We start from the raw sequence: 14,284 nt of genomic DNA, 5'->3' as shown, positions 1-14,284 counted from the left end.
TGGCGTTTGACGAAATAGGAATACATATTCAGTTATTTATTAAAAACCACATCTGCTACTACTTTTGCAATATTTTAAATAAAAACAATAATCAAAATCTTAACTTAAAAATTATCTGTGGTTAACGCTTGGCTCTTTTAATCATGGATTAACGTCAACCGAATGATAACCATTAGGCCTCTTTTTTTGAGACCGAAATAAATGAAATCACGAGGGCATGTGTGAAATAATGACGTGAAATGACATTGAGAAAAACATGTTAATATTTAATAAAAAACTGCGCAAACATTTACTCATCTTCGTCCCGTCTACTAGTTTACCTTGTATTTCAATTTAAAACCATTACGACTAAAGTTACGTTAGTTAACGGAACAAGAAGATTCGACTCAAATATGTTAGTACAAGGCTTACACAGAACGACGCTCTAAGGTTTTTTTTTCTCCAAGAAAATCACTTAAGTCGGTAACTTTTTCCTCATGAAATGGGACTAAAGTCAATATAGTTTATATTTAACCCCCTATTTAATTTATGTACTTTCATAATAATTGTTTTCCCGATTATGATCTTTAGCTGGAAAACTAAAAAGCTTCGAAAAAAATCTTTAAATTGAAATGCAAAGTTGATAAGCAACCCGAAGAAATATCTAACTAAAATATTCGCTCCCAAGTTTGAGGACTGAAAATACTTCACAAATAGCCAAAACAGTTTTTGATCTGCAATTCAAGGTAATCCCGCCACCATTAAACCAAACCTACGGTTTTTTTTAAAGGGAAACTGGACTACTAAGAAGTAATCCAAAACCGAAAGGTAACATATAAACACTACGCGAAGCAGTTTCTCGGGTTTTCAAATTATACGAAATATTTCCGTAACCGACGAAGAGTTTTGACTTGTGCTAGTTTTTTTAATTTTGTGTTAAATCTGTTCGTTTAAAATTACTTTTAAGAAGGAATTTTAACCCTTTTGCGACTCGAGCGTTAGTAGGTTGTGTAATTTTTAAAGAATTGTAGCTTAATTAAGAAAAGTAACCCAATGAATATTCTATATCATAACCTAAACGAATAAAAGAAATCGTCACTTCCTCTTAAATGAATAATAATGACAGGCCAGTTCCACAAATGGAACAACGTGACCATGGCTTTATATACCGATCATAGCAGCTCTATAAAATTATAAAACATGCTTCTTCTACGCCGCAAAGATTTAGCTTTGTAATGAAATGTTCTAGACTTGCCAGTTCTAGAAAATGAGAAAACCATTGGAACAATCTGCTAAAATCGACTCTAAGGAATAGCTTTCTCTAAAAAGAAAGGCGCTCAATACCGTCACCAATTCGAAGTGGTGCACAGTCTTGGCTGCTTTCATCTATATACATATTTAATTCTTTAAAAATGTCCTGGTAATTCGAATAAATGGTTTAGCGTTAAATGGTGTCGCGGCGATTGGGTTTTGAAGTAAATTACTAATCTGATCATTTATTAGTAGATGAAGTTTCACTGGTCAAAGACTTCACCCTCATGTGTCGAATCGTATGCATTAGTTCGTGTTTTTTCAAAGTGTTTCCCGTTTTGCAACTGTAGTTGCATTGATCACATTGATAGAACGTCTCTGCCGTGTGCTTTAATTTATGTCGTTTTAGACTGAACGTGTTTGCAAATGAGCAACAACATTCATCACATTTATAGCGTTCCTTACGTTTAATTTTGTGGCAAATTAAAACCTTGCTTCGCGTGCAACCGTAGCCACACTTATCACCATTGTAACGTGCCACATCCATATGTTTTGTGATGTGAGAAATTAGTTGTCCTTTGCGCGCAGCTGAATAGCTACATTGATCACATTTGTAAGGTCGGTCGCCCGTATGATTGGTGATGTGGGCAATTAGTTGTCCCTTGCGCGCGGCTGAATAACTACACTGATCACATTTGTAAGGTCCCTCTCCCGTGTGTTTCATTATGTGCGTAATTAGTTGTTCTCTGCGCGCGGCTGAATAACTACACTGATCACATTTGTAAGATCCTTCACCAGTATGTTTAAGGTTGTGGGCAATTAGTTGTTCCTTGCGAGCAGCTGAATAATTACACTGATCGCATTTGAACGGTTTCTCACCCGTGTGTTTCCTTTTATGGCGAACTAAGCCGATGCTCTCCACGGAAGCGTAGCCACATTGATCACATTTGTACGGCTTTTCACCCGTGTGTTTCCTTTTGTGTCTTATCAAATCGCTCTTTCGCGCGCTGGCATAGGGACATTGATCACATTTGTAAGCCAACTGTCCCGTATGTATTTTAATATGGGCAACCAATTGGGCCTTTCGGGCAGCTGAATAACTGCAATGATCGCATTTGAAAGGTTCATAACCAGAGTGTTTTCTTTTGTGAATTAGCAAATCGTTCTTCCGCGCACTAGCGTAGCCACATTGATCGCATTTGTATGGTCTCTCCCCCGAGTGTACTCTCTCGTGAACAATTAAATCAAACCTTTTGTTTGTAGCGAATGCGCACTTTGTACACTTGTATTTCTTCTCTTCTCGTTTATTCATTGCACTGATTCACATTTAATTACAGATTGAAGTCTTTAACAGAGTTATTAAAATCATTAGCCAATGCGACTAGAAAACTTGTTTCTTGTCCGATATTAAAATTTCAGGTCTAGAACAAAAGTGATAAATAAGAAGTTAATAAGCAATTTAAATAAATGAAACTAAACGAACTAGAACTGTTTACGAAAATTATGTAAAATTCATGTATCGGTATTAAAATAATAATTTAGGTAACATTATAGTGACTCAACCCTTCCTTCTCCCTATGCAATATTTGGGGATAATTATACTAACTTTTTTCCTCTATAAACGTTTTAACCCTGATGGGAAAATATTAAAATATATATTATACTTGAAAACGTGGCATATTATTAAAAACATTATTAAAGAGGGAACAATAATATTCAGATGAAAAGTGGACGAATTTTCTTATGGCACCAGAGATACTTCATTCTCTTCAATCGGATCAGATGACGTCAGTTTTAGAGAACCAATGAGGTACCGGGATGATTTGATTTTGTTAGGGAGAAAAAGCTCATTTTTCGAGCGAGAGAAGGATTGTTAGCATCGCATAGGAATATTATCAACCTAGTTTTTTTTCCTTTCGTATAAATAAATACATTCTTGGTTAAAAAGAAATGTATGAAGCATATATCGGGTAGATGTAAATAATCTATTTCAATAATACCAAAGATTCCCGAATGAGTTTGTTTAGTGTGGTTAGTTTCAGATATTTCTTATTAGTTTTGAAGGCCGAATTTAGTTATATCACCAAACTGCACTACGATTGTAAGTAAGGTTCATTTTTATTGCTTATTATTTAAATTCATTAAATAACAAACTATTTAGTTTAGTCTAGTGGGACCAATTGTCTGGCAGTTTAGGTTACATTAAGTTAGAATATAGTTTAGAATATTGTGACATACTACACTTAATTAAAAATAAAATAAAGAAAGAGAACCACTAAATGTGTAATAAAATCGTTTTTATTTAAAAGAGACGCATAGTTTCGCTATCCCATTCGGGAGCTTCATCTTGGGTTTATATAACCTTCGTTTAATCAGTTTTTTGGTTGCAGGTATAAAAAACGATATGCTATATGAAATATTTACATATTGTTTTATACATTATTAACTAAAAATATATTTTAATTTTATACAACCATAAATATTTATAAAAAAAGGGCACAGAAATGTTTATGAAATTTAATTTTTCTTATGATTGTATAAAATTATAATATATTTCTAGTTAATAATGTATAGAAAATATGTAAATATTTCATTGGGTTAAAAAATGTATAAAAATATGTAAAAATACTCTATGTAAACCCCTAACGATAACAAATCGTGTTTTATACTGGCAACCAAAAAACTGGTTAAACGAAGGTTATATAAAACCTAAACGTTGACGCAAGTGAGTTAAACCGGATGAAGCTCCCGAATAGAATAGCGAAACCAGTCGTCGCTTTTAATAAAAACGATTTTATTACACATTTAGTGGTTTTTTGCTTTATTTTATTTATATTTATGTGTAAGAGCCATCGAACGTTTTATAAATAAAACACTATCATATTGTTCAGAACACAAAGATGCGATGCTTTCTGATTGACAATTCAAATGATGCGTATAGTGAGCTCACACTAGTTCGTTAATAAAATAAAAAAAACATTTCATGCCTCGTGTGTTCTACTTTACTACGTCTGAAATGCAAAGACATACCTTGGTTTTCCATCAATTTAGGCTAGCTTGCTATTTTATATATTCTTCATATAAATAGATATTATATTTATACGCAATGTGTCATTTCAATTGGAATATTACTTAAAATACTTCAAAATAAGCTTTTCTAGATATTAACATCGCGCAGCGTTAGTTGAGATATCAGAAATAAACGCGAGAAAAACTACGCCGCTTAAGGAAATACGAAGAGCAATATGACTAAAATTGCGATGCTTCTTCGTTCTGTCCGTCGACGAAGTTCGATATATATTCTGCTTTACTACCAAAAATAAAATTAATCCAAATCAAACCATAGAAAATTTCCATATTTAATCGTAAGAATTTATGAACTATATCATCACTGCATTAGTAATTTTATTCTAAAGATTCAGTTTTATTGAATTTCTCTATCTAAATCTCGTTATATTTGTTCAATTTTGAAATTAAATTCACGGTTGCATTATATGCCCCTGCCGGTGTATTTAGGGTCTACTTAATTATGTAAATACAACCTCCATATAACGGAATGCTCACTAATTGTCACGATTTTGGCTTTTTCAGCTGAAATGTACAATAATTCGATGAGCCCACAGTCAATGGTAAAGATAGGTGAATGTCTTGATATTCCTACAAACCCAGATAAATTAGCATTTGTAGTAGAACAAATTCCAAGTTCTAACTGTTATTAAAAGTAATTGTGATGCTGATTATAAAAAAAAATTACCTCGGGTACTCGGTTTCGGCCAGAGAAACCGGAAAATACTAATAGGCCTACCAAAGAAAAGGCCTACCAGTGAAGTACCTTTAGCCAAGATAAGTGCGAATTGAGTAAACTTTTTATGACTGTTTCCTTTGCATTTTAACAGATTGGCCTTATTAAAATTCAATTAAACTTATTACTAAATAATATTTTGTATATTTAAACAACCCATTAGCAATTCCAAAAGGTAAAATTTGCGATATTTTTAAAAGGACCTACCAGAGACATACCGACGATTAATCGATTGTTTCTTCTGTTCATCGATTATTCTGCTATTTTAAACGAATTATCGCTATTTAAGAAAGGGCCTACCAGTGGCCTACCTCCCGTTAATAGATTATTTTCCCATTTTAAATGAATTTTCGCTATTTAAGAAAGGGCCTACCAGTGGCCTACCTCCCGTTAATCGATTATTTTCCCATTTTAATAGAATTTTCGTTATTTTAAAAAGGGCCTACAAGTGGCCATTGGCCTACCTGCCGTTAATCTATTAAGTTCCCATTTTAAACGAATTTTCGCTATTTTGTAAAGGGCCTTCCAGTGGCCACTGGTCTACCTGCCGTTAATCTATTAATTTCCCATTTTAATCGATTTTTTACTATTTTATAAAGGGCCTACCAGTGGCCACTGGCATACCTGCCGTTAATCTATTAATTTCCCATTTTAAACGAATTTTCGCTATTTTGTAAAGGGCCTTCCAGTGGTCACTGGCCTACCAGCTGTTAATCTATTAATTTCCGATTTTAAACGAATGTTCGCTATTTTGTAAAGCGCCTACCAGTGCCCACTGGCCTACCTGCCGTTAATCTATTAATTTCCCATTTTAAACGAATTTTCGCTCTTTTGTAAAGGGCCTACCAGTGGCCACTGGCCTACCAGCTGTTAATCTATTAATTTCCAATTTTAAACGAATTTTCGCTATTTAAAGGGAATATAACCTGCAAAGCAATCTTTATGGAAGACCCCTTCAATTTTTCAAATTTCGCTGAACAGTGGCGCCAAACATTTTTAAAGCGAAAGGCAAGAGCGGTCAGAGCTGCAAGCGTTGGTGTTCCACACCAAATACCTGAGATTATATTCCCTTTAATAAAGGGCCTACCAGTGGCCACTGGCCTTTTTGCCGTTAATCTATTAATTTCCCATTTTAATCGAATTTTTCATATTTTATAAAGGGCCTACCAGTGGCCACTGGCCTACCTGCCGTTAATATATTAATTTCCCATTTTAAACAGGGCCTATCAGTGGTCAACCTGACGTTAATCTATTAATTTCCCATTTTAAACAAATTTTCGCTATTTTATAAAGGGCCTACCAGTGGCCACTGGCCTACCAGCCGTTAATCTACCCAGCAAACACAAAAGGTTCCTATGACATTCCAGGGACCTCAGGTTGGGAGATTTATGTTATCCATATGATATCCAAAAAACAAGAAATGTCGATTTGGGGATGTCCATCGGGTAACCAAATGTCATCAGTATCCTTATCCCCAAGACATCCGGTAGAGGAAAGTTGAGACGGTTAACCGATATCCCACGGACTTTGGAGGGAATTTCATTAGTTCTTATTTTGGTGCTAGGAATATTCTAGGGATATTGGATTTAATTTTGGGATATCCCGTTTTCTCCCAGGTATATTCTGAGAACATTAAATTAAGTAATAAAAACTTTATATTTTCCCCAGGTATGTACATAGTATATCCACAAAAATCCATAGAACGTCCAACGAATATTAAATTGGACATTATAGAGATATCCTAAGCTTTTCATAAATATGCAAAAAATGTACACACGCTTATTAAATTGTTAAACAATTTAATTTTAAAATTCATGATTTAGGTACATTTGCTAAAAATAACGTTTAACATTTTTAAAAATTAATGTTTACATTCAGTTACTAATGAATTATGTACACTAATTTGTAATTTTATATGTTAAAAGAAAAGGCTATAATTAGTAATTAATCTTCAAATAGAGCTTAATTAGATTTTCTTCGATGTGATGGATTCCTTAGATTTCACTCTGTCGGAGGAGTGGTTAAACCAGGATTTAATTTGTTTTTCAATATCAGTAATTGTAGCCTCTTGGAAGGTTTTGGAGCTTCGAACAGTGTCTGATTTAAAGGATAAAAAATTCGTTTTTAAAACATAAAAACAAAGTAGGAATAAATTACAAGAGTAGGAATTAATTATCTCACCTATAACTATTTTCATTAATTTTAGGTTGTTTAACGTTCTTTTCCCCTTTCTTCCCTCCCAGCTGTATTCCTTCGCAAACAGATCAGTGAAGACGTGATTTAATATCCGTTTAACTGCGTCGTACAACGTCACGCCACCAAATTGTTTTAAATAGCACCTCTAAAAATTTAACAAAAGTTATTTTAATATTTTATAATTACAACGAGATCAACTTACCAATTTGTTGACATTTTCCACGGATTTCAAAGATTCTTCTAGAAAATCCAGTTCTGTTTCTTGTTCTAAAGGGAATCCAAATATTTCTCTCAGCTGCTCAACGTCTTCCCCGGATGCGGCAGATTTACTGGCACTTTTAGTATTTTTTACAACTGCTTCTAAGGTTTCAAGTATTTCCCTTTGGTTAGTTTTCATAATTTCTAAATTCCGAGAGATACTCCGTAGCCATGCTATATAAAAATGGGCATTGAAATTAGAAATTATATATTAGATTTAAATATTGTAACCTTCTGAATGACTTACATTCGCTAACAGAAACCATACGACTAGATGCAGATTTTGATCGGCCAATGTCAGAGCAATTCTTTGGAGTACTTGGGGTGAAGCTTTGTCCAAATTTATTTCCTGATTGCGACTGCGAAATTTGATCTGCTTCAGAACATACGGAGGTTGCGTTTGGCACTTTCCTAATTTTGTCTATTTGATTCGCAGGGGTTGATTTACGAATAGGTCCTACAACAAAATCAGTCGACTCTACAGAATCGAAATAAAAAAACCAAACCATTATATTTGACCTTGTAATTATAATTATAACCGGTAATAAGTATAAAAAATTTCCATTTTGAATTACCTTCACTGACACTCAAGTCATCGTAGTTCGGGAGGTTAACCATATCTACAAGAGATGCGTGCGTGTTAATAGTTGTAGTTGTAGTTTTTTTACGTGATTGATCGTCGATCGAATCTAAAAATAGAAAATGAAGTGAAGCTCTTCGGGACATAATTCAAGCAAATTTAAACCAGTTTACCAAATTCTGCCAATTCCACAGGTCTTTTTTTGACATTTTTTTTGAGGCCATTCGTTGAGTTTCCAACTAAAAAAGGAGTTTTTAACATTTGGTTGATTAATTGTATTAAACCTTAATTTAGAGTTAAAACACCTGTGTATATGGTAATATTAGAAGGAAGTAAAGAGGCAACTTTATAATTACACAGTAAAAATTATTTTAATTAATAAAATAAAATTAAAAGGTCAACAACGACTAGTTTCGCCTCTTACAGAGGCATCATCAGGTCTGACCTTTTAATTTTATTTTATTAATTAAAAGAATTTTTACTGTGTAAATATAAAGTTGCCTCTTTACTTCCTTCTAATATATTAAACCTTATTGCACCTTTGGAGGTTGATGAATGAGGTAGGATGGATTTCAACACTGGAAGCTCCGGGATGTTATCAGTAGAGTCTTGTTCTATTTCATCCTCAGATGAGGATGAGGTCAGTATCTTATTTGGCAGATCAGCACTCTTTTTTGATTTTCTTTTTCTTTTTCCGGGTCCAGTCTCGCGTTCGCTATTGGAAATATCGGTGTCCTTTACATACTTTACCATTTTTTTCCAAGCTTCGTCAAACGTTTCTGAAATGATATATTGAAAAGTTTGTTAAATACCAAACTTTACAGTGGTTTTAAAATATTTGAACCAATAGTATTTTTCTTAATTTCGTAGAACCGAAAAATTGCAAAAATATACAAAGTATAAATTCAATGCACATTTGTCCTGATATTATAGTTACTATTGGTCCTGATATTCTAGGATCATATTGTATTTCACTAATTACCACAGCTCAAAATGATTGATATTTCATAAGTTTCCCACTCTTCAGTTATTGGCGTAGCTTGCTTCTTCGCATAACGGGAAGCCACTTTGTCCCCTGGCCAGTAACAACTTGGTTTTTTGTCTCCATTGAAAACCCAAGAATATGGTATCACGGCCACCCCACCGTGTGCGAACTCCACGATTTTGAACTTTTCAAACATTTAAACTATAAAAACAATACTGATTATAAATAAAATAAATAAATAAATAAATAAATAAATAAATATGAATGTAAAAGAATAGTTAAAAACTAAATAGCTAGCAAAAATTTAAACACCGAAATAAATTCATTCATGGATTATTATAGCTTGTTAAATATGAATAATTAAAAGCATTGAGCATACGGGTTTCAAAAAATTAGATAAATTGTAAGTACGATCTACCTTTTATTCAGTAGGGTTATGCAGAAGTCGCATTACGATGAACGTATTTGTGTTTTCTATTGGATATTTCATTGCTTTTGATACTATTTGACAAAGAGGCCACTTCATTAACGTAGATAAATTTGAAACACAGAATACACCAACTTCTGACGATGGGCAAGGTGAAATAAAATAGTCTTTAACTGTTATGAACTTTCTTCCAATTATGAATAATTTTGACTGGTCATCTTCGCAAGAAGCTATGTTTTCAATTGCCACAATTGAAGAGTCATCTACTATACAGCAGTTGTCACGTTTAGAAATGGAGACTTGAAATTTCGATAGAATTACTTTTTTGTATTGAGGGTCAGTACAACCATGTAAAAGTGGTCCATCTTCATGTATCTTGCTAAATGTCGTTTCATTTCTAGCCTTTAACCCACTCTCAATTTGTCTTTCTTCTGTAATGCGATTAATGGCTTGTTTCAGAGGATGACCTGCATTAGCAATTTTATTTTTTAACGTGAAAAGGTAATTTTCAAATTGAAAAGCACTGAACACATCTAAATTTCCATACTTTAAACAATCTTTAGGTAAATGGAGTAAGCCATGCACATTATACGATATAAGATGTTTCCCATAAAGGACCCCATACATTTGAACATAATATTTCAGTAGTTTTTCAGCGAATTCTATCTTTTCAAGCGTTTCGTGAGGTGTGGCTAAAATTCGCATTGCCACATGCAATGCTCTAAACAACTCATAATGAGCTTTAGGAAGAATATTTTTTAAAACAACAATGCCTGAATAAAATAAAAATTGACGGAACTCCGTCGCCTTAAATCTATCAACATCTTTTAGCGATCGCGGCTTTCTAACAAATTCTGAGCATGTTACAGGTGCTAACGCTTCCAAACGATTAGACACCTCCGTTATCTGATCTGGCCGAAATTTATATAGTGCATTTTTACCCTCGGCTCCCATCCACAATTTAAGAGTTTTCTTGACAACCCCCAAGCAAACAAGATGCATATAGTCTAGAGGAAAATCATTTACCATGTCAATGTTAGTTAGTTCTTCCAAAATACTAGATCCATGGTGGTGTCCTTCTTGAAATTTATTTCTAAAATTATTGTTGGTTCTTAATTCAAATTCAACTAAAGGGAAGCAGTGCCGTTTTCTACGTCTTATCCCTGCCTGGGTGCATTTGTCGCAACCAAAGTACCCATTATGGCCTTTCACTTTACGAATAAATGCCCTTGCCGGGGTATCGCAAATGAACCCAAATATTTCAATTGTTTTTTGCACACCGTCTATTATAAGTCCACTATCTATCAGAACGTTGGTCTCTGATACAAATAACGACAAATACAAATCAGAGCACTTTGGTTTGTTTAAACCGTGATATAATCCGATAACGAACGGCTTGGAATTTTCCATAGATGAAATGGCTCCCAATATGGGCCAAAAGTTGCTGGTAGTACTTGTTCCTAAAGGCAAGCCATCGATGTTTATCAATATTTTGAAGACGGGTACTGTAGCAGCTTGTTCCTGTTGATGACTAACCATGTGCCGAATACCTGCTTCTAGTCCAAAATGATAGTAGCGGCCAGGAGGTATTTCTTCGACTGTTGAAGATCTAGGTGTTTGTAGTAACGTTCGCGAGTCCAAGGGAAGATCTTTAAAACATTGATGATTTTTGAGGATTTTCAGAAGACCATTAACCGAATTTTTACTGATTCCAAAGGCAGTCACCCATCTCGCTAGGCTAACTTTTACATTATCAGCACCAGCTATGTCTTGTAGAGATTCAAAATTATTTTCGTCATCAGGTATACCATTAGTAATAACAGTTTCTCCTTCAATTTCATTATTGTTTTCAGACTCAGAGTTTAACAGTTGAATATCTACTTCGTCGGAAGTTGAACCATCTAGTTCTTTGTCAGAAGTTAATCCATCAAATTCTTCATCAGAGGGTGACTCATCTACTTTCCCATCATTCTCTATTTCTGAAGAGCTTTTATAATCGAAATTTTTTTCACCCTGTTCTTGGCTATTTCGATCATTGTATTTCAAAAATTGATCTGATGTTTCGTTTGTAACAGCACTAATTCGCCTGGCTCGCTGGCGTGCAGACAATGAAGATAACGGCTTGTATCTCCCTTTCGGCATTCTATCATTTACGTAATACAAATATATAAGTTGTTTTAAATTCTAAGCAATATATTTATGGACTATATTTTACTATTTAATGAGCCTGAAACATTTTAATTTAGTTTAGCACCACAAACTCGTTATTAAGTAACTAGGTTTCTAACTAAAAATTTAAATAAAGTTTAAGCTCAAATCAAGTTTTTTAAACATATAGAATTTTTTAATTTTATAAAATTCACGTAAATATTATGCGTTTGTACCTGCAGTTTATATTAATTACTACGCAAAATTCGAAATCTAATCATTTCTAATAATTGTCTAAGTCAACCAACACACTGAACACATCTTAAGCTTTAACTTAAATTGATTAAAATTATAAATATCTAAATCAGCCATTTCTAGTTGACATACTTAACATTAAAATAAAAATTAAAATACTTCTTCAGCCACTTATTTGTAAATTCAAGCCATTATTACTTACATTTTACGCCTATGAACCCGACGGCCTTCGTTAGTGGTATTAGTTATCGTTTACGGAAAACAGCTCAGTAACCTCGAGGGCTGGAACGTGGCCCACGGTGCTAGTCATAAATTGATTTAAGGCTTATAGAGCCAAAGGCCTAACTCTCAATCTACAATAATAACCCATTAATTAATATCAATAAAAATATGGTTAAACGAAATGACATGTAATTTAATAGTTACCTTCGATTCTAGTAAAGCTAATCGTCGAAATCCACCAACAAAACTACACCGATTTAAAAGAAAAGCAACGCAAATATAAAAATTTGGAGCCGGATAACGCGTAAACCGTACACTTACACGATAGGCAAAAATGGCGTCGAATAAAGGGAAATACGAAGCACAGTAAGCACGCCGTGACCGGAGTTCTCCTTTTTTTTAATAACCTAACCCCCCTGTCTGGAAGTATCACGTGTTTGCCGTGCCACCTATATGCAAATGCTTCAGAATAATAAAAAATATAAGAAATCAATGATATTAATTTAAAAATAATGAATGATGTTAAAATAAATCCTTATTATTTTTTTAAATATTTATAAAAACAAACTGTGTTTATTTTTTTTCGGAATATTTCTTATCACGTGCGATATACGCCGCAAGCTTTTCTGGGGCGCTGGTGATGTTTGTTTTTTTGGATATCTTAGGAACGTTTTTCGTGAAGCCGATTGTGGAATTAGTTATATGGATATCTTAGAGATATCCCTAGGTTATGGGGTTATGGATTTTTTTTTTGGATATTCCAGGTATATTCCTAGAAATTCAAATTTCGATGGGGCCAGAAAGGGAGGTTTGGATCTTTTTCGGACATCGCTTGGGTCTTTTGTGTTTGCTGGGTATTAATTTCCCATTTTAAACGAATTTTCGCTATTTTATAAAGGGCTTACCAATGACCACTGGCCTACCTGCCGTAAATCTATTAATTTCCCATTTTAATCGAATTTTCAATATTTTATAAAGGGCCTACCAGTGGCCACTGGCCTACCTGCCGTAAATCTATTAATTTCCCATTTAAATCGAATTTTTACTATTTTATAAAGGGCCTACCAGTGGCCACTGGCCTACCTGCCGTAAATCTATTAATTTCCCATTTTAAACGAATTTTCGCTATTTTATAAAGGGCTTACCAGTGGCCACTGGCCTACCTGCCGTTAATATATTAATTTCCCATTTTAAACGAATTTTCGATATTTTATAAAGGGCCTACCAGTGGCCACTGGCCTACCAGCCGTTAATCTATTAATTTCCCAATTTAAACTAATTTTCGCTATTTAAAAAAGGGCATACAAGTGGCCACTGGCCTACTTGCCGTTAATTTATTAATTTCCTATTTTAAACGAATATTCGCTATTTTAAAAAGGGCCTACAAGTGGCCACTGGCCTACTTGCCGTTAATTTATGAATTTCCTATTTTAAACAAATTTTCGCTATTTTATAAAAGGCCTACCAGTGGCCACTGGCCTACTTGCCGTTAATCTATTAATTTCCCAATTTAAACTAATTTTCGCTATTTAAAAAAGGGCCTACAAGTGGCCACTGGCCTACCAGCCGTTAATCTATTAATTTCCCAATTTAAACTAATTTTCGCTACTTAAAAAAGGGCCTACAAGTGGCCACTGGCCTACTTGCCGTTAATTTATTAATTTCCCATTTTAAACGAATTTTCGCTATTTTATAAAGGGCCTACCAGTGGCCACTGGCCTACCAGCCGTTAATCTATTAATTTCCCATTTTAAACGAATTTTCGCTATTTTATAAAGGGCTTGCCAATGACCACTGGCCTACCTGCCGTTAATATATTAATTTCCCATTTTAAACGAATTTTCGCTATTTTATAAAGGGCTTACCAGTGGCCACTGGCATACCTGCCGTTAATCTATTAATTTCTTATTTTAAACAGGGCCTATCAGTGGTCAACCTGCCATTAATCTATTAATTTCCCATTTTAATCGAATTTTTACTATTTTATAAAGGGCCTACCAGTGGCCACTGGCCTACCTGCCGTTAATATATTAATTTCCCATTTTAAACAGGGCCTATCAGTGGTCAACCTGCCGTTAATCTATTAATTTCCCATTTTAAACGAATTTTCGCTATTTTATAAAGAGCCTACCAGTGGCCACTGGCCTACCAGCCGTTAATCTATTAATTTCCCATTTTAAA

At 34.1% G+C, this 14,284-nt stretch overlaps 3 protein-coding genes across 4 annotated transcripts; all 3 read right to left on the bottom strand.

Annotated features, from left to right (window-relative positions):
- Positions 1-981: 981 nt before the first annotated feature.
- Positions 982-4,495, bottom strand: LOC149945945 (uncharacterized). Its single transcript, XM_090172071.1, has 2 exons — positions 4,261-4,495; positions 982-2,651 (listed from the first exon to the last, which is right to left on the bottom strand). Exon 2 carries the CDS (start codon positions 2,540-2,542, stop codon positions 1,472-1,474), a length of 1,071 nt encoding a protein of 356 aa, XP_090028197.1. The 5' UTR covers positions 2,543-2,651; positions 4,261-4,495; the 3' UTR covers positions 982-1,471.
- A 2,364-nt stretch (positions 4,496-6,859) lies between these two features.
- Positions 6,860-9,619, bottom strand: LOC149945944 (uncharacterized). 2 transcript variants are annotated; one of them, XM_090172875.1, is made up of 9 exons: positions 9,470-9,619; positions 9,049-9,252; positions 8,606-8,845; positions 8,240-8,305; positions 8,062-8,175; positions 7,734-7,964; positions 7,431-7,660; positions 7,214-7,373; positions 6,860-7,129 (listed from the first exon to the last, which is right to left on the bottom strand). In XM_090172875.1, the coding sequence occupies exons 2-9, from the start codon at positions 9,245-9,247 to the stop codon at positions 6,999-7,001; spliced, it is 1,371 nt and encodes a 456-aa protein (XP_090029001.1). In that variant the 5' UTR covers positions 9,248-9,252; positions 9,470-9,619; the 3' UTR covers positions 6,860-6,998. The 2 variants fall into 2 exon arrangements, with proteins under 2 accessions (XP_090029001.1, XP_090029002.1); XM_090172876.1 differs by having other exon boundaries at positions 7,755-7,964; positions 9,470-9,556.
- LOC149945943 (uncharacterized) lies at positions 9,473-12,557 on the bottom strand. The gene is made up of 4 exons (XM_090170667.1): positions 12,308-12,557; positions 12,084-12,234; positions 10,273-11,621; positions 9,473-10,218 (listed from the first exon to the last, which is right to left on the bottom strand). The coding sequence occupies exons 3-4, from the start codon at positions 11,618-11,620 to the stop codon at positions 9,473-9,475; spliced, it is 2,094 nt and encodes a 697-aa protein (XP_090026793.1). The 5' UTR covers position 11,621; positions 12,084-12,234; positions 12,308-12,557.
- Between the last annotated feature and the right edge of the window lie 1,727 nt (positions 12,558-14,284).

This window comes from Leiobunum rupestre, chromosome 4 (genome assembly GCF_980474605.1).
Source record: "Leiobunum rupestre chromosome 4, qqLeiRupe1.1.hap1, whole genome shotgun sequence".
In the NCBI taxonomy this organism is placed as follows: domain Eukaryota; kingdom Metazoa; phylum Arthropoda; class Arachnida; order Opiliones; family Sclerosomatidae; genus Leiobunum; species Leiobunum rupestre.
This window is presented reverse-complemented; position numbering and strand designations above follow the sequence as displayed.